Source organism: Hippocampus bargibanti, linkage group LG15 (assembly GCF_051943395.1).
Source record: "Hippocampus bargibanti isolate YZ-2025 linkage group LG15, ASM5194339v1, whole genome shotgun sequence".
Classification (NCBI taxonomy): Eukaryota; Metazoa; Chordata; class Actinopteri; order Syngnathiformes; family Syngnathidae; genus Hippocampus; species Hippocampus bargibanti.
In genome coordinates, this window is record NC_142748.1 from 6,270,657 (window position 1) to 6,290,489 (window position 19,833).

General features: G+C 44.3%; 3 protein-coding genes and 1 long non-coding RNA gene across 6 annotated transcripts; 3 read left to right on the forward strand and 1 right to left on the reverse strand.

The window, feature by feature from the left end:
• Positions 1–938: 938 nt before the first annotated feature.
• Positions 939–8,304, reverse strand: zc3h7bb (zinc finger CCCH-type containing 7Bb). Of its 2 annotated transcripts, none has more exons than XM_089015350.1 (21): positions 8,073–8,304; positions 7,325–7,386; positions 7,155–7,191; positions 6,867–7,067; positions 6,565–6,723; positions 6,337–6,474; positions 6,205–6,247; positions 5,901–6,130; positions 5,537–5,813; positions 4,521–4,579; positions 4,325–4,424; positions 4,069–4,230; positions 3,794–3,999; positions 3,608–3,708; positions 3,083–3,264; positions 2,880–2,959; positions 1,745–2,007; positions 1,580–1,685; positions 1,380–1,488; positions 1,160–1,293; positions 939–1,090 (listed from the first exon to the last, which is right to left on the reverse strand). In XM_089015350.1, exons 2-21 carry the CDS (start codon positions 7,381–7,383, stop codon positions 1,055–1,057), a joined length of 2,682 nt encoding a protein of 893 aa, XP_088871476.1. In that variant the 5' UTR covers positions 7,384–7,386; positions 8,073–8,304; the 3' UTR covers positions 939–1,054. The 2 variants fall into 2 exon arrangements, with proteins under 2 accessions (XP_088871476.1, XP_088871475.1); XM_089015349.1 differs by having other exon boundaries at positions 939–1,093.
• On the forward strand, positions 1,457–4,466 carry LOC148887297 (uncharacterized). The gene is made up of 6 exons (XR_016117487.1): positions 1,457–1,594; positions 1,843–2,034; positions 2,875–2,991; positions 3,763–3,956; positions 4,077–4,253; positions 4,342–4,466. It is a non-coding gene; the product is annotated as an uncharacterized LOC148887297 (long non-coding RNA).
• A 414-nt stretch (positions 8,305–8,718) lies between the features above and the next one.
• rangap1b (Ran GTPase activating protein 1b) lies at positions 8,719–13,318 on the forward strand. Of its 2 annotated transcripts, XM_089015354.1 has the most exons (16): positions 8,719–8,819; positions 9,138–9,254; positions 9,328–9,455; positions 9,618–9,677; positions 9,803–9,982; positions 10,092–10,226; positions 10,315–10,473; positions 10,556–10,669; positions 11,070–11,169; positions 11,282–11,366; positions 11,442–11,610; positions 11,775–11,858; positions 11,939–12,041; positions 12,140–12,228; positions 12,318–12,439; positions 12,525–13,318. In XM_089015354.1, exons 2-16 carry the CDS (start codon positions 9,143–9,145, stop codon positions 12,595–12,597), a joined length of 1,713 nt encoding a protein of 570 aa, XP_088871480.1. In that variant the 5' UTR covers positions 8,719–8,819; positions 9,138–9,142; the 3' UTR covers positions 12,598–13,318. The 2 variants fall into 2 exon arrangements, with proteins under 2 accessions (XP_088871480.1, XP_088871481.1); XM_089015355.1 differs by lacking the exons at positions 8,719–8,819; positions 9,138–9,254 and having other exon boundaries at positions 9,383–9,455; positions 9,618–9,685.
• Positions 13,319–13,461: 143 nt separating this feature from the next.
• chadlb (chondroadherin like b) lies at positions 13,462–19,808 on the forward strand. The gene is made up of 11 exons (XM_089015351.1): positions 13,462–13,777; positions 15,055–15,231; positions 15,357–15,551; positions 15,626–15,781; positions 15,849–15,994; positions 16,645–16,926; positions 17,003–17,222; positions 17,869–18,142; positions 18,293–18,705; positions 18,788–18,954; positions 19,241–19,808. The coding sequence occupies exons 1-11, from the start codon at positions 13,763–13,765 to the stop codon at positions 19,539–19,541; spliced, it is 2,346 nt and encodes a 781-aa protein (XP_088871477.1). The 5' UTR covers positions 13,462–13,762; the 3' UTR covers positions 19,542–19,808.
• The last annotated feature ends 25 nt before the right edge of the window (positions 19,809–19,833 follow it).

Consider the following 19,833-nt stretch of genomic DNA (forward strand, 5'->3'; position numbering starts at 1 on the left):
GAAATCGGTTGAATCGTCTTAATCAGGCATTTTTTAAGCCTCAAAATGAATTTTAATTAAATCCAACAGAGGATATGCGGCTACGTTGACACCATATCAGTCCAACGGAGGTCATCGTTTTATATAGCGAGACTTAATTATTATTTTTTTAATTAAATGTATCCGTTTAAATGTTTGATGCATATTGTGCACGATGCAGCCACCTCTCAAAAAAAAGAATGCATGCAAGGGGAGCGAGCCGTTGTTTTTGTTTTCTCCTGATTTTAGAAGTCGACTTGCATACGAGCAACAAAAACAGCACGTTTTACTCGATTAATTAACCCGCTCCTTCATTATTTTTTTTTTTTTCTTAAAAAGGCCCATTTAGGCGTCGTTACATTCAAAGTGCTCTACCAATATGGCAGACAATAACGAGGGAAGTGCAACTCCCGGCAAAAAACTAAACCATTTGGACTCTCTCGCTTTTATTTTATGTCCACTAAGGTAAGAGAAAGTAGGATTTTGGTCACACTGCAGCACAATTAAGGGGTGTCCACCAGAGATCCCCCTAAGGGCCCTTTTTTTCTTAACTTGGACCTTTTTAAACAGCACATGGAGCGCACGATTCTTTTTTTTTTTGGGGGGGGGGGCACAAAAAGGTCAACTTTTATCACTTTTAGCTCCGTTCTTTGAATTTTCCTTTATTGCCAAGCAAAACGTACGATCCGCGGCCAGCGCGCTCTTTTTGGGAATTGCTTTTGGTGCTATGAGGATTAAAAAGAAAGGGGAAAAACGGGTGGGTGTCTGGTGGACGCCCATTTTCAACTCGATGTACGTGCATTTTGGATTTTAGTCAACGCTAAACGGGGGAATAAACGAAGCTTCTTCAACGTGGTGATTGATGGCTGAGATTTGTGGCTCAATTTATGTAAATGTATGCGTGTATTTTTGTGTGTGTGTGTGTGTTTATGTGTGTATACATCAGCTCCCAAAAAGGCAAAAGAGCAAACTGGTGAGATGACTGATGAGTGGTCGCCGATCTCCATCAGCGACTTGGACGCCGATTGGTCAACACTCAGAGGTCGTCTCCGTCGGACATCCGGCGACCTCCCTGCTGGAACGACACACACAGATGAGACTTTTTTTTTTTGTTTCCTAATAATGGCGGCAAATCACCCACCATGTTCTCGCCGTAGTCGGCCGTAATGGTGACCTGCTTGTCCTCCTGCGGAGGATTTACTCCAGGGTTGTCAGTGCGGCGATTCTGATTGGTTAGCTGCAACCAGAGTTCGTACATCTGTTGCATGTCTCTCACTAGAGTAAAAAAAAAAAAAAAGTAAGGATGTTGTTAATCAGCGCCGCGGTACAATCCGCGGGCGTGCCAAAAAGCGGCGACTTACAACTGTTGTTCTTCATGTACGTCCATACGTCTCTCTCTTCCAGGCTGTGGGCGAACGAGCAGTTTCCGATGTAGTGGCACTTTTTCTGCTTCATCACGTGCACGCACATCTGGGCGCAAACGGCGGCAAAAGGGGGAAGAGTTACGCCGTGACGCCTCTTTTGCTCACGTGTTCAGCGGCGGCCATTTTGGAGCACTCACATCGTATTGCTGCGGGTAGGTGCGGGAGAACGGGAGAGGGCGAACAACGACCCATTTCTTTTTCTCAAAGGATTTGACCAGCAACACTCGACGCTCCTTTGTCCAGCTAGGTAACAAAGAGGTTATTATAGGTCGCATGACTTGTTGTTTTATTTGATGTCTCACCTATGTCTGGCTTTGGCAGTGCAATACTTGAGGCTCTTATCAGGCTCATTCACCAGCCCCTCTCGCCAACACTGACCGCACACAAACTTCATTTTCAGGTTGAGGGGGCGTCCACGCCCGCCACCGCCGCCGCCGAGCGCTCCCACCCCCATGCCGCCTCCAACCGAGGAGACGCTAGCCCCGCCGTAGCCGCCTCCTCCCATGACGCTGACCCCCATGCCCCCGACGGGCATGCTGCTGCTCAGGTGGGGGATGTGCATTGGCTGGACGGGAACAAATGAAGTTTATTGGTGAGTATTTTCACTTATTCACCAATTAATTTGGGATTTGAACATACAGACGCTCCCCTACTTATGAACATTTGAGTTACGAACAACGGTACATACTAAAATGTTTTGTAGTTACATATGTAGTGTTCTCTCCAGTTGTAAATGTACAAATCTTTACAGAGCATATATTTTTATTAAATTAGTTTATTTGTCAGTACAAACCAATACAGGTTACTTATACACGCCTTAAACATGCATTCCATACAAAATATAGCACTGAATCAACTTACAAACAATTTCGACTGACGAATGACCGTTTGGAACGGATCTCGTTCGTAAGTTGGGGAGCATCTGTATGACGTAGAACGACAATCCCGAGTTTTGGTTTTTCTTGCGAGGGGTGCTGATAAAGCGCTGGTCAGACCTCTGGCAATGTTATTTCCCTTCCACGAGGGGCCAGCATTTCCCTTCCCCCCCCCCCCATGTTAGTGCTTTGTTATAATTTCAGGTTTTGTTAAAGCGCTATATAAACCAATGTATGTATTGTATTTTGGACAGCCACCCTCATTTCAAGCTCAGATAACTCCAGACCCATATCATTTAGGAATTAACTTTTTTTCTGATGAAAGCAGAGATTGTAAAGTTTCTTACACTGCTTTGATTGTTGATGTAGTCCTAAAACTCAATATTCTGTGGGTCGTGGAATTTCAGTGAGAATGACACAAACCCTGGCACTGGAGTGGACACATTTTTGCACTTGTCTAGCAGTGAATTAGTTGTTTCTTTACTTTTATTTTTTACGAATATTTATCGCCCCCAGAATATAATTCCGCCCTGTAACTTCTCGTGTGTTCTTTCCAGCCTACCCTGTGCGGCTTCTGCGAATTCTGCTCTAATCTCTGCCAATGTCTTTTGGACTCCTGTACCATCTCCTCATGGGTAATACCTGAAGAAAATACAGCCACGGAGGAAAAAAAGGTCAGTTTTTGCTGGATCAAAACAGTCCATTCACTTCCTAAGCCCATCCCATTGAAAATTCATGTTATTCCGTCCCCGAGTTGCCACTTACCGGTGTCTTGTTGAAGCACCCAACATTTGAGTTCGATGACCGAGTGCGCAAAGGAGCAGCTGTCCTCGCGCTGGCAACCGTAGCGCACCTCGTGGCGACAAACATCGAACTGACACAGAGGATGGAGCGGGCGCACCTTGCTGTAGCGCACGTTAGCCGAGCGCACCACGTGCACCAGGCACCTGCGGTCACATGACATATGATGTATTATAATAATAACAATAATAATCCATTTCATTTCTAAGCGCCGTTCAAAGCTCTCAAAGTCACAGGATGGTTTTTTCCTGCGGCTGAGAAGCGGCAGCCACATGCGCAAGCGTCCACTCAACCCGGAAGTAACTCAAATAGATAGAAAGCTAGCCAGCTAGGTAACAGTTAGCTAATAAATAGCCAGATAGACAGTTAGCTAACTAGCTAGATAGCCATATGTCTAATACATAGCTAGCTAGCTAATAATATGATGATGATGATCCAACCCACACACTAAAATTAAAGAAAAAAAATAAGGAAAAACACCCGACTCACTTATTATCATCAAACGGGTGTCGAGCTGTGAGATTGGAACACACCGCCAAGTTTTCTTTACTGCGTTTGCTTATGATGCGAGGCTTACTGTCGAAACATTCCTGTTGAAACAACAAATGTATACCAATAAGCCTTCCTGTCATTTGTATTTTCAGATCAGCGCCTTCCGGACGGAACCGAACTCACCTCACAGAGGAACATAAACATGCCCATGTGGAGCTGCAGCAGCCGAGTGACACTAAGCGCACGCCTTTCAGTGCTCCCCAGGGGGTCAAAGAGCAACTCGCGACTAAGCGCGCCTTTCCTCTCCTGCGTCCATACGTTGATTTCCTCCTGGCAGTACGCAAAGGTACAGTTTTCGCCGTACTGGCACTCCTGGCGTTCCTGAACCTCTGCAGCATCCCCCCAAAAAAAATGATGTTCAGGAAATACAGACGCCATTTTGTTGACGTTACACGCACCTTTACAGAGTACAAAGGCCCCTAAAAAGTTGTTGCGGGCCGGCCGGGGTCGAATCCTCTTCCAGGTGGGATCGTCGTTGTTCTTGAGGCGACACAGTAGGACGTCCCGCTTACATCGGTGCGCTGCCTCCGGCTGATATTTGTAATCCATCACTCGCGGACCTGGATGCAAGCACAGCACAAAGGTGGTCAAATGGAGAAAAAAAAGATGACGATTTGTGTTGTGAATATTTTTAAACCATAATAGCTGACTAACCAATTCGGCTGTAACAGGCGTGGCAGGCTTGACGGAACTCGTGAGTGCCCGCCAATGGATTCCTGGACAGCATTGACAGGTTTGTTCCTGCGGGGCCGTTCTTGATTGGGGCGGAGGAGGGGGAAAAAAAAATCTTTTTTGAACCAGAAAGTTTTGATATCCACAATATAAATATACTTAAATTAATTGGACTCACTGCTTGTGCAGAGCCGTGGTTGCGCAACACAGGGATGAAGCTGTGACACACTCGTCCCCCTTTAAGATTACAAACACATTGATGAGCACTCAGTGAAATCAACACATACCTGCCAAGTTCTGAAACAAAAAAAAGCATAGTAATATGTTGGGATCTAGCCCCCATAAAAATAAAATACCCATTTCAACTGTCAGTTATAAAAATATTGACAAGTAAATATACAGCCCGGTGTAATAAATTACACGATGTATCAAGGATTTTTGGAAATAAATGACTCATATCAAATCACATCTTTGACCACTATAAATTGTTTTTGAGAACAGCTGAGAGTCACAAAATGAAGCTATCTAATGATACTAAAGACAAACGATAAGCTCGAATACAACGTTTATATTGAAGGAATAGTTTTAAAATCACATTTTATGCACTGTATATTTTACCTAAACCACATTTGCTTGTTCAATAAAACGCCTCACTGTGTTTAAAATAAAGTCTGTTGCTGATTCCTCCATGTCCGATAGGAAAATCTTGCCGACACACACCGCAGTTTGCGTCATTTTTACCTTTTCTTGATCCAAGGATAACTCTTGGAAATGCTGTGGGAGTATTCCTCGTAAAAAAACGACTGTAGATTTCACACTTTTTGTTGCTTTTTCTCCAGCATTACATGACAATGATAAAAACAATGCTAACTTTAAACTAACAAAATACAGTAACTTTCTAACTAAATAAATAATGTATATAGATCAAAAAAGAAATACGTTGATCAAAAGATCAATCAATCAATCAATCAATAAAAGTCACTGTTCACAATTAAGTAATAGTGTACAAAAAAAATTAAAAAGCGTATTTTTTGGGATAATTAAAACCGTATTCATCACAACAAAACTGTTATAGTTGGCATGTATCGTTGATAGACATTTAATGGACATAATCAATAGCATAGCACAATATTAAAAAAATAAGATTTGATGTTTGAAAATTCCTTTGGTCAGTCGACCAAAACTGGAACTCACCAGGGAGAGTGTACTCCGACAATGAGTCGAGCCCCTCTTTCCCGTCTCCGTCCGCGGCTCCGCTCGAGATGCCTCCCAAGGCGTCCTGCGCTTGGGCGGAGCTTTGATCTCGCTGGGCCAGCGGCGAGTAAGGCTCCGGTTGGGGGAGGTCGCCGATGGCGGCGCCGAAGAAGGTGGGGGCAAGCTGGGATGACGGGGTGGGCAGATTGGGGGAGAAAGGAGGACGCAGACCCACCGCTGTGTTGGGTAGATTGGTGGGGATGGCCCCTCCGGGACCCTACGCGGGTAACGCAATAGAATCACGCGATTGCTATCCCCAAATAATACCATTTGATAGGACGGGAAGTTTAGTTGCGACTCGCACCTCGCTGACTTTCTTGGGTACGCTTTCCAGGAGGCTGTCCAGCTCGTCCTTGATCACGCTGCCGCATTCGTCCATCTGTTCAGACACTGGAACCGAGTACGGCATGGGCGGCAGGGATTGGCTCCCGGGGCTTTCCGAAACGTCGGCGCTCGGCGTCAGGACGGCGGGATCGTCGCTGACTGGGATGGGTGTGGCCAAAGGTGCCGGGATGCATTGGGCGTTGGACAAGTCTGCCGAAGGTGTGTACAAAAATTGGGAGGTTACAAGCAGGAAGTAGAGCGATCGATAGGTTAGTTTGCCATACCTGGTCCCATGTCACCCATCGATTCCATCCCATTGGAGGACGTCTATGGAAAGCAAAGTAGATAGTAGCTAGCGTGGGAGATGGCTAAACGCTAACATTTTAGCATTGAAAAGCTGTGACGCTAACACACACCTCTCCAGTGGGCGGGGATGTCTCGCCTACACTCTCTCCCTCGGTAGCCGTGGACTCTGTCTGGCTGATGTAGGCTTTACGGCCCTTAAGGCCCAACTTGTTGGCCAGATCTTGAGCTAAATCGCATACTTGTCGGTCCTAAAAAGCGTTAAAAAAAAACAACGAATTTGAGGAGGAAGCGGGGACTATAAAGGGCTGCGTTGACTAATTTGAAAGCAAATAACATACATGCGGTTCTGTGAGGAGACATTTAGTGCCGCACTCGTACGCCTCTCTGAGTCGTCCCATTTCTCTCAGGCACAGCGCCTTGCGGTAGAGAGCCTTGCGGCTACCTTCGGATGCTAATAGTGCGCTATCGCAATCTTGAATGCAGCGCTCAAATTCCCTCTACGGAGAAATAAAAAGTATTTAGGTTCGTGCACAATCGGTCAAATTCTGGATTGATTGTATGTAAAAACAAACATTATGCAAGTTGGGGAGAAACTAGCTCGTAGGAGGAAATTTTTCAAAGCCACAGCATTTGTCCTCACAATTTGGTAAAAGGCGGCAGCCCTGTTGACGTAGAGGCCCTCCAGCAACTTGTGGGGGATGACGAGGGCCTCGGCCTGGGCGTAACGGGCAACACTGATCCCTTCTCCGTACTGATGGGCAGCCTGACGACAGTCACCGTCGCGTCTGAAGCAGGTGTTGCCCTCGTCCAGGAGGTTACATACCAACTGGGTCAGAAAAGCCTGAAAGACACAGAAATGAGGCCATGAATATAGAATGCAGAACGGCACCGCATACAAATGAACGCATTGAAAAGGAAATAATCAAACCTCATAATTCTCCGGCTCGGGGAAAGGCAACGAAGACCTGAAACGGATATCAAAAGTCACCGCTTCAGTCTAAAAAACAAAGGGACTATTTTTTTGGATAACGTGCAATCTCCACTGGGATTCGAAATCTGAACCTCAGATCTGTGAGGCCTTGCATTGTTTTTACTTACTGGATGAAACTCATTGCTCTCTGGATTTCCTCTCTTCGCTTGAGTCGATCTGAGTCCATTGTCTGAAGATGAAAGCAAATGGAAGTGTTACTTCTTTTCACATTTGCCATGATATGAGCATTGCCTCCCAAATCGACTATAACTTGATCGACATTACAGGATTGTTCAAAATGTCAAAATTGCTGGCTGGCTTCATGCGTTGGCAGGGCCTACCGTAAACAAGGTGACGAAATGACGATCTAGTACAACTATAAGTGGCGGGATGACGCAGAAGATGAAACGAGGATCAATATTCGTCAATCGAATTGAATACACTCGCGGCGTTTTATGTCATGTTTTAACGCCCAAAACTTGTTAGTGAACCCCGGTAGCTAGCATTTTATATATGCTAACTCGCGTCAATCGAGAATAGCTGGTTCAGTAAAAGGATGCACCGGCAAAAAAAAGACTTAAATGGACGAATAGTTGTGGTTTTAGTCGATATTAATGTTAACATCAAAGCGATCAAGGGGTCATCACTGTTCGCCCTGCTCACACAAGTAGTGCTAAAAGCTAACGAGTGCGAACCCATTGAAATTAAATTTAGCTTTCGATTTGTATGCATATTAAGGTGGTTCGCATCTTGTCGGTTGATGCCCACGTCATATACATGCTGGCTGGTTGCAGATTGTATAATTAACAACAGAAGATGGGTTGACGATCGCGAGTAGCTAGCAAGTAGTATCTCTTCTTTTTGAACACAACTCACCCCACAGTTAAGTTTCAAGCGTTTCGGATGATTGATAACTTCACGAAGCGTTAACGGCGATAAAGACGGGCGGAATAGACAACTAGAAGTCACTGTCCAGGCAGCATATTTGTAAATTTGATGTGCTTGTCATTGATTTGTAGACTAAGCACGTTTTTCGAGCTACAGCTCCCGAAATGCTTGCTAGCTAATGTTAGCCTTGTCTGCGCTAGCTGTTTGAGCTAGTGCAGTACGGCAACAAGTTTCGAACGAAAATCTGCCACAAGGGGACAGCAAAGTCGTGTGGTTATATAGGCTGTGTTTGGTGTTCATTCACTCATTCCCAACTCCATCCTCGTGGCGTTGCATAGATTTTCATATAAGATACAATGATGAACTATGTAGCGGGATTATCAGTTAAATGGGAAATAGTTTTAGAAAGCCCTCATTAGTGTTATTTGCATCTTTTCGGGCGCACCGTCAGTGACGTCATTGCTGTCGCAGGTTTAAACGTTATATTTACCACAGACAAAAAAACGTAGATTTATAAATGTATAACAATGCCTTAGGTTATGTATGTACGTTACTAGTGAACGTGGAGAAAGTGGAAATTTAAATAACATTAAAAAAACATTTTTTTTTAATGTGTGACGTAACCGCCGAAACGGAAACCCGAAAGACATTGCGTCACACGTTGATCAACCGGCGCGCTTTTACTCACTGGTCGGCGTGTTTTTGCGATAATTTCTGTGAAATTCGCTGCCGGCGGTAAGCTATTTTGCATTCTTTCACGTGTCTGCCGGCCTATAATGACGAATGGCTGAGCGTAAAAGCTCATTATTTCTTGGCAAAAGGTGGGCGAAACGTGCAGTCGGTCTGTCCACAAAACCTGAGTGGCACCTGCTAACTTCGGCTGTGCTAACAGTACCGGCGTCTTAGTTGTTACATTGTTTTAATTAAACGTCAGTTGTACGTTCAACAAACGCCACATACTCGTCTGAACGTCATTGTGGTGCATTTGGTCTGCTGAGTTTGTCCAAAACCTTTCACCAATGACCTAACAGTTGTCTTTGGATGTCCCCCTAGACATCATGGCTTCAGATGACATCGCCCAGCTGGTTAATGCTTTTTCCAAGACCCATTTAGGAGATGGAGAACTAAGCTATAAAGGCATGGGGCTTAAAATGGACAATGCAGAATCAGGTTAAACGGATGTCACTGAAACGCTCCCTATCATAATAAAGATTTTTAATTTTTGCAATGTGTGCTCCAACAGTGGAGGAGCTTGTCCAGGAGATAAAACAGCACCAGGATTTGCAAGTTTTGCGCTTGGAAGGGAACACATTGGGTGTGGATGCAGCCAGGGCCATTGCCAAAGCACTGGAAAGTAAAGATCACCTTCAGGTACACATTATTAAGAGAAATTGATTTTTTTCTTACCCTGCATATTGACTTTGGAATCCACTGACTATGATGCTTAGACTATAGTCATTCACAGCCAGGGTTCCATAGCAAACAAGTCTTCTATGACAGTAACATTTATTACCTGTCTTTTTTTTCTTCAAGAGATGTTACTGGAGTGACCTATTCACTGGAAGACTACGCTCTGAAATCCCAGTGGCCCTGGTGAGAAGGTCCTTAAATCAAGACTCATCTAAATCACATTCATGACTTTATATATTGTACGTTCCAGGCATTAGCATGCTTCGGCGAAATCACAGTTCGAACATTTCTTTGCGTGTTTTCATCAGAGATCTCTGAGCAGTGGATTAATGATTGCCGGAGCCCGTCTGACTGCGCTGGATTTGAGCGACAATGCTTTTGGACCAGATGGCGTCAAGGGGATCGATCAGCTACTCAGAAGCACCGTGTGCCACTCTTTGAGGGAGCTAAAACTCAACAATTGTGGGATGGGAATCGGAGGAGGGAAGGTGAGCTCGGAGGAGATGAGGAATCATGACAAAACGCAGCTAAACACTTTCCCACTGTTTTTTTTTTCTTTGTCGAACTGATCATGAAAACGCTTTGTGATTTCTATAGATTCTTGCTGAAGCATTGATGGAGTGCCACAGACAGTCGTTGGTCGTGGGTACTCCACTTAGACTCAAAATATTCGTCGCTGGGAGGAACCGCTTGGAAAACGAAGGAGCCAGGGCCTTAGCCAATGCCTTTCAGGTACAAATATATACGAGATTGATATGACTTTGAATGCACGCGTTGTTTTATTTATCTCAAATTAATTCCTTGCAATGTGACACATCAGATGATGGGGAGCCTGGAGGAAGTCCACATGCCGCAGAACGGCATTAACCACGCGGGCGTGACGGCTTTGGCTGCGGCCATGCGACACAATGCCGATCTGCGCGTGCTCAACCTCAACGACAACACCTTCACAAAGAGGGGAATGATGGCCATGACTCAGGTGAGGCTTCTTGACGCACAACACAATCATCACACGAAAGAGTTTCCTAACGCTGGTCTTCTACTCACGTCTGCCCCGACAGGCTTTGGGGCACCTGAGGAACATCCAAGTCATCAACTTTGGTGACTGTCTTGTCCGTTGCGAAGGCGCCATCGCATTAGCGGCGATCCTTAGGGAAGGATTGCCGGTCCTCAAGGTATTTTTTTTTTTTTTTTTTAATTTGTTATATTTATTATTATTATTATTACAAGTATTTTGTATCTCAACCAGATCTGTTGGATTGAACTAGGCCGGATATACATTCAATAAAATAAAACTTTATTTCAATAGCGCTCTGACACTTTTGATGGACTAATGTTTTTGATTCAAGCCATTTTCTTTCAGTGCTAGTTGACTTTAGGCGAGAGGTAGGGTACACCCTGGACAATTTGAGCTTTAAAAGTGTCCATGAAACTCCCAATTTGTCAACTTTTCTCCCATTATGTTCAATTGGAGAAAAGTTCCTGCCTGCACGACAACATTCAAACAGTGGTCCACAGACAAGATAAGCCATAGTCTGCAACCCCTATACACATTTGCATCACGTCTGCCGACAGGAGCTGAATCTATCCTTTGGCGAAATAACAGAGGCGGCGGCCCTCGCGGTGGCTGAGGCACTCGTGGAGAAGCCTCACATGGAGAAAGTGGATCTGAACGGTAGACACATGAACCATTCAACAGCCTTAGTTTTTTTTTTTTTTTTTTTGCCGATGACACGTGAGTGTCAGTCTGTCCTGTCCTGTGTGTCGTTCACGCTTGTCCGTAACAGGCAACTGCCTCGGGGAGGAGGGCTGTGAGGCTTTAAGGGAAGCGATGGAGGCCCAGGACCAAGGAGAGATGCTGGCCTCACTCAGGTAAATAAAAAATTAAAAAATAGTAATTGCAGTTTGCTTTGAGTTACTCGGATTCCAATGGTTGTTTCTTTGTAGCGATGATGAGGGAGAAGCTGGTGAAGAGGATGAAGAAGATGATGATGATGATGGACAGGAAGAGGATGATGATGCTGATGCAAGTAATGGATATCATGGCATCAACGAACAATACATTGTTCAAGAAAATGGAGCAAATGAAGAGAGTTCCCATAAATCCCAACGTCCTGTAAGATGACAGTCGTGTTTGTGTCAATCTTTATCCTATCCAAATATTTCTGTATTCTTTAGTGATGTTATTTTTGGGTAGAAATGTGTTTATCATCAAGCACCACGATGACAAACATACTCTTCTAAAGACCAATTTTAAATATATTTTTTTTGATACCTTAGGAAGAGATCCTGTCTTTTCTCCATTGGCCGTCTGCCGTGAAGCTTCTGGAGCTCGGGGAGATGAGGACGAATCTACTACCAGAGGTGCGGCAGGGAAAAAAACAAACAAAAATTCAGATTGACAGCAGGATTTTGTCCGCTTGACAATATTCCTTCCTCATCAGGTGAACGTTTTGGATCCGCACAAGGCCGTGGAAGTCCTCCTCAAAGTGGGTTCTTTGTACAGCGAGGAAGAAGCGACAAAGACGACAGTTCTAGAAACATTTGGTAACGTGATACTTTTAGGGTTAAAACTGGGGATAGATCAGGATTCATTTGTCTTTTGTCCTCTGAGACACATGCAAATAAATGTCTTCATCTCATAGACATGCTGTTGGGGAAGCTTCTCTCCGGCTCTACTCTCCAAGCGTACAACAGCCTCTCCACACTGCTGGTCCTCATAGGAGCCCTCAAGGTATCACCAAAGCCTCCTTTCACCCAAGAACTATGTTGAAGTGAGGGGAAGGAAGGCCTCACTAATGGATTTGTGTTGATGTGTTTCAGGGGGAAGGGAAGAGGAAAAAAGTACCACTTGGACCAGGCCTGTTGTTCTGTTTGGAGCACGCATTCCAGCAGGACTACCTGGCCAAGCACCACGCCTCACTGCTTCACACCATCTTTTCTAAGTAGGGACGATTTCTTCTCAATACCACGCTGCCGTTTCAGGGTGTTTGTTTACACGCGGCGTTTTGTTTCTGTGCGACTCTCCAGGAATCGCGAGGCTCTCAAGTCATGCAGCGGAGACAGGTTAAGGTCCGCGCTTGAGAAGAGGTGCCTTGAATAAACCTGATTAATCACCAACAGGTTACACACCAACACACTGGGATGGACTGGGATAGATTTTCTCTAAACTAGAGGCTTCACCAACACTTGATTTCCATCCTTTTGTATATTTTTTTAAAAGGTTGTCAAGCATTTGTTTTTTTTTTTTATTCTTTCTCGGGATTTATATTTTTTTTATAGCAAATACACAGAAGGGTGAACAAAAATGGAGAGGTAGTTATTGAGGTGGGTGAAAGTTTACAGTCAACTGGCAGCTTTTTGTTCTGTTTTCAAAGTATTCACTTTTTTTACACTGCTTCAAAAAGGGATGATAATAATACATTTAATTTCTAAGCGCCTTTCAAAACTCTCAAGGACACTTTACAGTCATGGGATTTATCCAATTTGTTATTTGACAGCTCTAATTGACCCTGGATATATACAATCAAAACAAAAAGGTTCCTCCCCTATGTTGGTGTGTACTTTAAAAAAAAAACAGTACAAACTGCCCAATTCCAAATAAATATGTCAATTTCAATGCAGCCTATGTAAGGGTCGCTATGACAACTATCTTTTTTTTGTCATTCAGAAGTCTTAATGGGGAAAAAAATCATGTGTTCATATGAGATCACATGTAAAATTCCACAATTCATTCATGTGCTTAAAATGTCTGACATAACAAGAAAAGGGAAATATTATGTTGACTTGTACTGAATCCTCACAAATAGAGCTAATCCAACATGCCTGACTCTGTTTTTTTCTGTTGTTAAATTACCCCTGCCCACTTCTTCAACAGTGATACAGTTGTAGTTTAATGATGTCAACACATCAGTGATGTCTTTGAGTGCATTTGCTAGTGCAGACTGATGTGCAAGCAATACACAGCCAAATCTGCATTGTTCATTCAAAACTATAGTTAAATTTACAACTTGATAAGTGCCTAAATATGACCACAAAATACTTTTGTAGGACTGAGATGGAGTTAAAACAACTGACCTCTAAAATATAACAACATTCACCACTGCATCGGTGTTGATTTTACAAGATGATGATGTGGTACAATATTTATTCATCAATTTCGTGAGAACAAAGTGGGAGTATTAGCGAATGAGGGGATAAACCCAGTTTGTTTTGGGTTGGGAAGGGGCAGCAGCCCGTGAGAGGTAGCCAGTAGAACCCACCAGCAAATGGACGGAGCCAAGGTGAGTCCACCTTTCTATCTCAACTTGTTTGAAAATACTATTTTATTCTTACTCATAAGAAGTATACGCTAATAAATTGGTAGTCACCGCATGTCGTATACAAATATTTATCCATCGATACACGACGTTTCGAGGTGACCAACTGCTCCATAAACTTAACGGTGACAAGATAGCACGCTAAGTACTGTTAATATTTAGAGCCTCGACGTGTTTTTCATTTTTCCCTACACAAATAATAACTTGATGACTTTACTACGAACTTAAATTAGCCGAATTTTGCAAACGAAACTCCGACGCGTTCGTAAACTGAGGACTATTTTTCAACTCAGTTTTGGTAATGGAACAACACAAAACTATTCGACTGTTTTTTTTTTTTTTTTTTTTTTTTTTTGACATTTTGGTTACAACACCCGTTCGAGTTATGTTTATGGTCACGCATATGTCGCCGAGGATGCTCCTACGTTGTTCAGTCGTTCAGAGTTAATGCACACCTTATAGTTTTTGCTCATGCGCGTATTTTTGGTTGAAAATTCGTTTTGGCACCGGCTTCTCGGGAGAGACACTGGGCGTCTTTGTGCACAACCGGCGAGTTTGCATGCGTGCACCTCTGCGGTCTGGGGGGGGGGGGGGGGGGATGTGAATATTACTGCAGGCAGAGGAAATTCCTCCGTCTTTCGTTTCTTGGGCTTCCCTCTAGTTCTCTTTACGTTGTCACAAAACGTTAATTAGTTTTGTCATGATGTGATGACTTTGAAAATTAATATTTCCCAAAACTGCATTGAAAAGCATTATTCTGTTCACACCAACAAGAATATTGGCTTCAACCACTAATGGACACTGTAGTAAAGCATAATGGAAGTGTAGATGAGCACCGATTAAAAAAAATATTGTATAGAAAATCTTATGTCCAAACTGCTGATCGAACCAGATGACCAGACAGACAATCTTTCACATAGCCGTCGGCGACTCCAAATTTCCTCGTGGAGAATTCCCGAGTCCATTGTTGAGGATCAAGGCGGTTGATCCAACATGGGAATGTGGTTTTAAGGCATTCCAGTGAACACAGTGGCTGGCTCATCTTGCCAAAGTGCCACTAATCTCCCACACCCACCTCGAGAGTCCCACCCCAAGAGTAGTCACATTCATTTTTACCGAATAGCACCAATATTAAGATAATTCGTACTGTCAGCTGAACACGGCTTATTTTGTTCTTCTGAAATAAAACCCACCTGTGTGTTGCTCTCCACTTGACGAAAACCGTCATTTGATGCTTTCAGATGTACTACCGACTCTCTCCTGACACCCTGTTGGTCCCGCTGCTCGCCCTCACGTTCCTCTTCCTCCCCGCGGCGCATGCTGCAAAATGTCCGAAGCAGTGCGTGTGCGACCAGATCCAGCTCACTGTCACCTGCGTCAACAAAAACCTAACCGAGGTTCCTCCCACTGTGGATGAGGTATGAATGGTGTCAATTTGCATATTTGTTGATTTTTGTTGAGGTGAGTTGAAGAGCTTCTTTGAGCGATGCCGTTATGTTCATTGCCGGCTAATGGTTGGACGCTTGTTTTCCTGTGTGCGTAGATTACAGTGAAATTGGACCTCCGAGGGAACGACATCCAGGAACTCCCCACCGGAGCCTTCAAACATACACCGTACCTCACTCACCTATCTCTACAGCGTTGCAACATCCGTAGGGTGAAGGAGGGAGCGTTCCGAGGCCTCGGTCGCCTGGTCTTCCTCAACCTGGCTAGCAATAACATCGACATCCTCTACCAGGTGGCCAACCCTCGTAAAACGTACTTGACCAGGCGCTGGTTTATTAATTTCAAGATTTGCTGTGTGACATACAGGAGTCCTTCGACGGTCTATCCTCGCTGAAGCAGCTCATGATAGACCGGAACCGCGTTGAGGAGATCCAGCCCGGAGCGTTCTCACAGCTCGGCTTCCTCAACCTGCTGTCGCTTACGCACAACCAGCTCGTCTACATCCCAAACATGGCTTTTCAGGTCAGTGCAACGCTGGCACGTAAATGTCAAAACATGGATTATTTCTCCCCCATCCCACCCCCGATAGGGCTTGCAGAACATCAAGTGGCTTCGCCTCAGTCACAACTCTCTCAACTACTTGGACATTGAAGCCTTTGCCGGTATGTTCACGCTGATCCGACTCAGTCTGGACCACAACGAGCTACAATTTTTCCCAACTGAGACCATGACCAGGTGGGCTGACATTACAGCGAGAAATGTATTAAAAAATCAATTTCACTGCCATTCACTGCTATTGTTAATCTGCTATATAAAACAATATTGCATTGTATTTTGGACAGCCGCCCTCATTTCAAGCTCATATAACTCCAGACCCATATCATTTAGGAATTAACTTTTTTTCTTGATTAAAAAAATGAGTCTAAGGTTTCTAACGCTGTAATGAATGTTTATGTAGTCCTAAAACTCAATATTCTGTGGGTCCTGGAATTTGACAACGACAAAGCCCCTGGCACTAGCGTGGACACATTGATGCAAATGTCTGGCAGTGAATGAGTTAATGTATTTTACAGCTATGGCTGTTGTTAAAGTACGATATAAATAATCATGTAATGATAATAAATTACGATAAAAATTGTCGTTATGTTGAAATATTATATTCAACATTAATATTGCATGTTTTTCCAATATGTCGCCCTCTGCGGTTGTTTTTAGGTATTACACAAATAGCCACAAAATATATTCAGATTCTCCTAATAGCTGAGGACAGGTTTGTAAAAATATATGAACGAACATGAACAGTTGTGTTAATGTATTAATGTATTAATTGTCATTGGTTCAATATAGTAAGATAGTTGCAATAAAATTGAATCGTGTTTATATAGATTGCCAGAATTGACCCGCCTGGACATGGGTTACAACCCCATGACATACCTTGGTGAGGAGTCCATAGCAATGGCTAAGCTGAGCCACCTCTTCCTGGACCACATGTCCCTCCAGGACCTGGACAACACGGCTGTATCCAAATCCCCCGACCTCACCCACTTGGATCTCAGCCACAACCAGCTCCGTGTCATCCAACCGTTCTCGGACGGCACCCCGAAGCTTGCCCGGCTCCACCTGACCGGAAACCCCGTTTACTGTAACTGCTACATGCGTCCGCTCAGGTGACCAGCAAGCTCCTCTCAGCGCACGGAGCTCTCGAGACCCCCTTCTGGATTTGTATTTTGCGTTGTGTTACAGGGAATGGGCCATCCGTCGTAAAGTGAAGCTGGTTGGAACATGCGCGGGGCCTTTGCATCTCACCGGAGAAATGCTGGAGGCCGTTCACCCTCCGGAATTGCGTTGTCAGAGCCAGGAGGCGATGCTCAAGGCGGAGTTTGAGGAAGCAAGTCGAAGAGCGCCGCCACCCACCGAGGAGCCGGAAAACAAAGTCAAATGTCCCGCAAACTGCGTCTGTGAGGTGATTATTATGACTATTATAAAATTGACGTTACTCAATGTGTCATTTAGTACATTTTTGTCATTTAAGAGTAACTGGAGCAAGTTTTTAAGATATGAACCAAAGATGTGTTGTTTTTTTTTTTTTAAAAAGTGCTTCAAAATGCCCATTGCCACTCCCAGATAAAGTTCACAGTTCAACAAAGTTACAAATTGGGTATATAAAAGAATAATATAATCTTCTAGTTAGGTCAGCTAGCTCTATGCTAACACAAAATGGGAACTGCCATAGATGGGCTAATGAAAAGCATCACTATTGCAGAAGGATAGAAACTTGCAGTTTAATTCATCTCCCACAGATGTAAATTAATCAGAAGGGTTCTTTTTACTGCTTATAACGTATTGTTCAGGTAAAAAAAGAGATAATAATAATAAAAAGACATTTAATTTATAAGCAGCGTTCACTCAACTCAAATAGATAGATAGCTAATAGATAGCTATCCAGCTTTCCATCCATTTGAGCTATTCAGCTAGCTAATATTTGAACCATCCAGCTAGCCAATAGCTAGCCAGCCAGATAGCTCATGGACAGCAAATAGATAGCTAGCTAGGTAGCCAGCTAGAAATTCACAATCACCATAACTTTGCTATCTCTCACATGATATCAGATCGAGGCGCATCATTCCTCCTGTGAGAACCGCGGACACACCAAAATTCCTCGTGGTTTCTCTCCTTCCACGCGTCTCCTGGACCTACGCGGGAACAACTTCCACTACATCCCTAGCAACAGCTTCCCCGCCGTCTCCCAGGTGGTTTCGCTACACTTGCAACGCTGCAAAATCGTGGAATTGGAGGACGGAGCTTTCGGCGGCATGAAGGGCCTCATTTATTTGTACCTTTCGGAAAATCTCATCTCATCCCTCAGCCCGGAAGCGTTTAAAGGTATTTGGAATACATTAATTTAAAAAAAAAGATCTCATAGTATGAGAGTTGTGTGAGGGCCATTTTGGAATTGAATAAGGGTTGGCCCATAGAGAATGTATGAAAAAAGTACAGTTTTGACACCAAATAAGTTCTCCTGGTTCTTCACAGGACTCCCTCAGCTGACTTACCTCCACCTGGAGAAGAACAGCTTCACCGTCTTCCCGAAAGGAGCCTTCAAATTGCTTCCGGGACTTCTTGCGCTTCATTTAGAAAACAACTCCATTGCCAAACTTGAGGCGAACGCCCTGAATGGCGCCGAGAACCTCAGAGGCCTTTACCTCACCGGGAACGCCGTTGACCACGTGTCACCAAACGCTCTGGAACAAGCCGCTGATCTCCATACGATCCACCTGGCGGGGAATAAACTGAAGGAAGTGCCGACTGATGCCTTGAGGAAGTTGGCGAACGTGAAGGAACTGAGGTTATCGGGGAACGCCATTCGCTGGGTGGGACCAAATGCTTTCCAGTCTTTGGGGAATTCACTGAAGGAGCTTTATTTGGATAATAATGGATTGGAGAAGGTGAGTGGAGCTTTCTCACAAAATGTTTTTTTATTGCCATTCACTGTGTGTATGAAGTCATGGCTTCTTCTCCCCACTCCAGATGTCGCAGAGGTCCTTAGCAGGCTTAGGACGGGGTTTGAGGAGTCTCTTCCTGGAAAATAACCAACTGGAAGAGGTACCGGACCTCCATCCTCTCACCTCCTTGGAGGTCATCAACCTGGCTGACAACCCTCTCATGTGTGACTGCCCTCTGCTGCCATTACGACTGTATGACTTTTTTTTTTTTTTTAGTTCAACTTAACTCATTCACTGCCAGACAGGTGTAAAAATAACACATTTCATTCATAAATGCCTTTCAAAACTCTCTAGGTCACTTTACAGTCACATGATAAGTTTTTTGGGGGGTGAGCAGCGGCAGCCACACGCGCTAGCGTTCACTCAACCCGGAAGTAACTGAAATAAATAGAAAGCTAGCTAGCTAGTGAATGAGTTAATCGTCTGCAAATGATCTTTTTGTGGCAGATCCCAAATTTCTCTTTAATTCTCCTCCTAGCTGGATAGAGAAAGTCAACCTCAAGGTCCGAGCCACTTGCGCCAACCCGCCTGAGCTGAAAGGACACAGAGTCAAAGACGTCCACGTTTTCAAAGCTTGTCCGGGAGGCGACTCCCTCCCGTCTGTTCCCAGCGTTGCCCCAAAACGCGGCAAGACGCCAAAGGCCACGAAACCGAAGCCGATGCACCTCAACGGCGGCGGTGGTGCAACACGGGGTAAGATGCTCAAAAGCAAATCCAAATTTCGCAAGAGTCCAAAGACGAAAGCGGCCAAGAAAACAAAGAGACTGAGCAAGGTTTGAACGTTTGCTGTATTTTCTCATATGAGGTCAGCCAGTCAGTCTTGATAGCATTAAATGCACATTCTCAATGACGGCAATGTTTATTTTTTTCAACCTAAATGATCAGGATTGTTAATCAGGCTCCTTTAGAGGTTGCCGATAACCTGATCACTTGAATCTGGTATGTTGGAAGAGAAAACATGTAGGTTAGCGGACCAAAGTTTGACACCCGGTACAGAAGCGACACTGTGGGGTGCCTGCCCACCCATCAAGTGTGAAATAAAACATCCAAGTATGTTTTCTGTTATCTGCT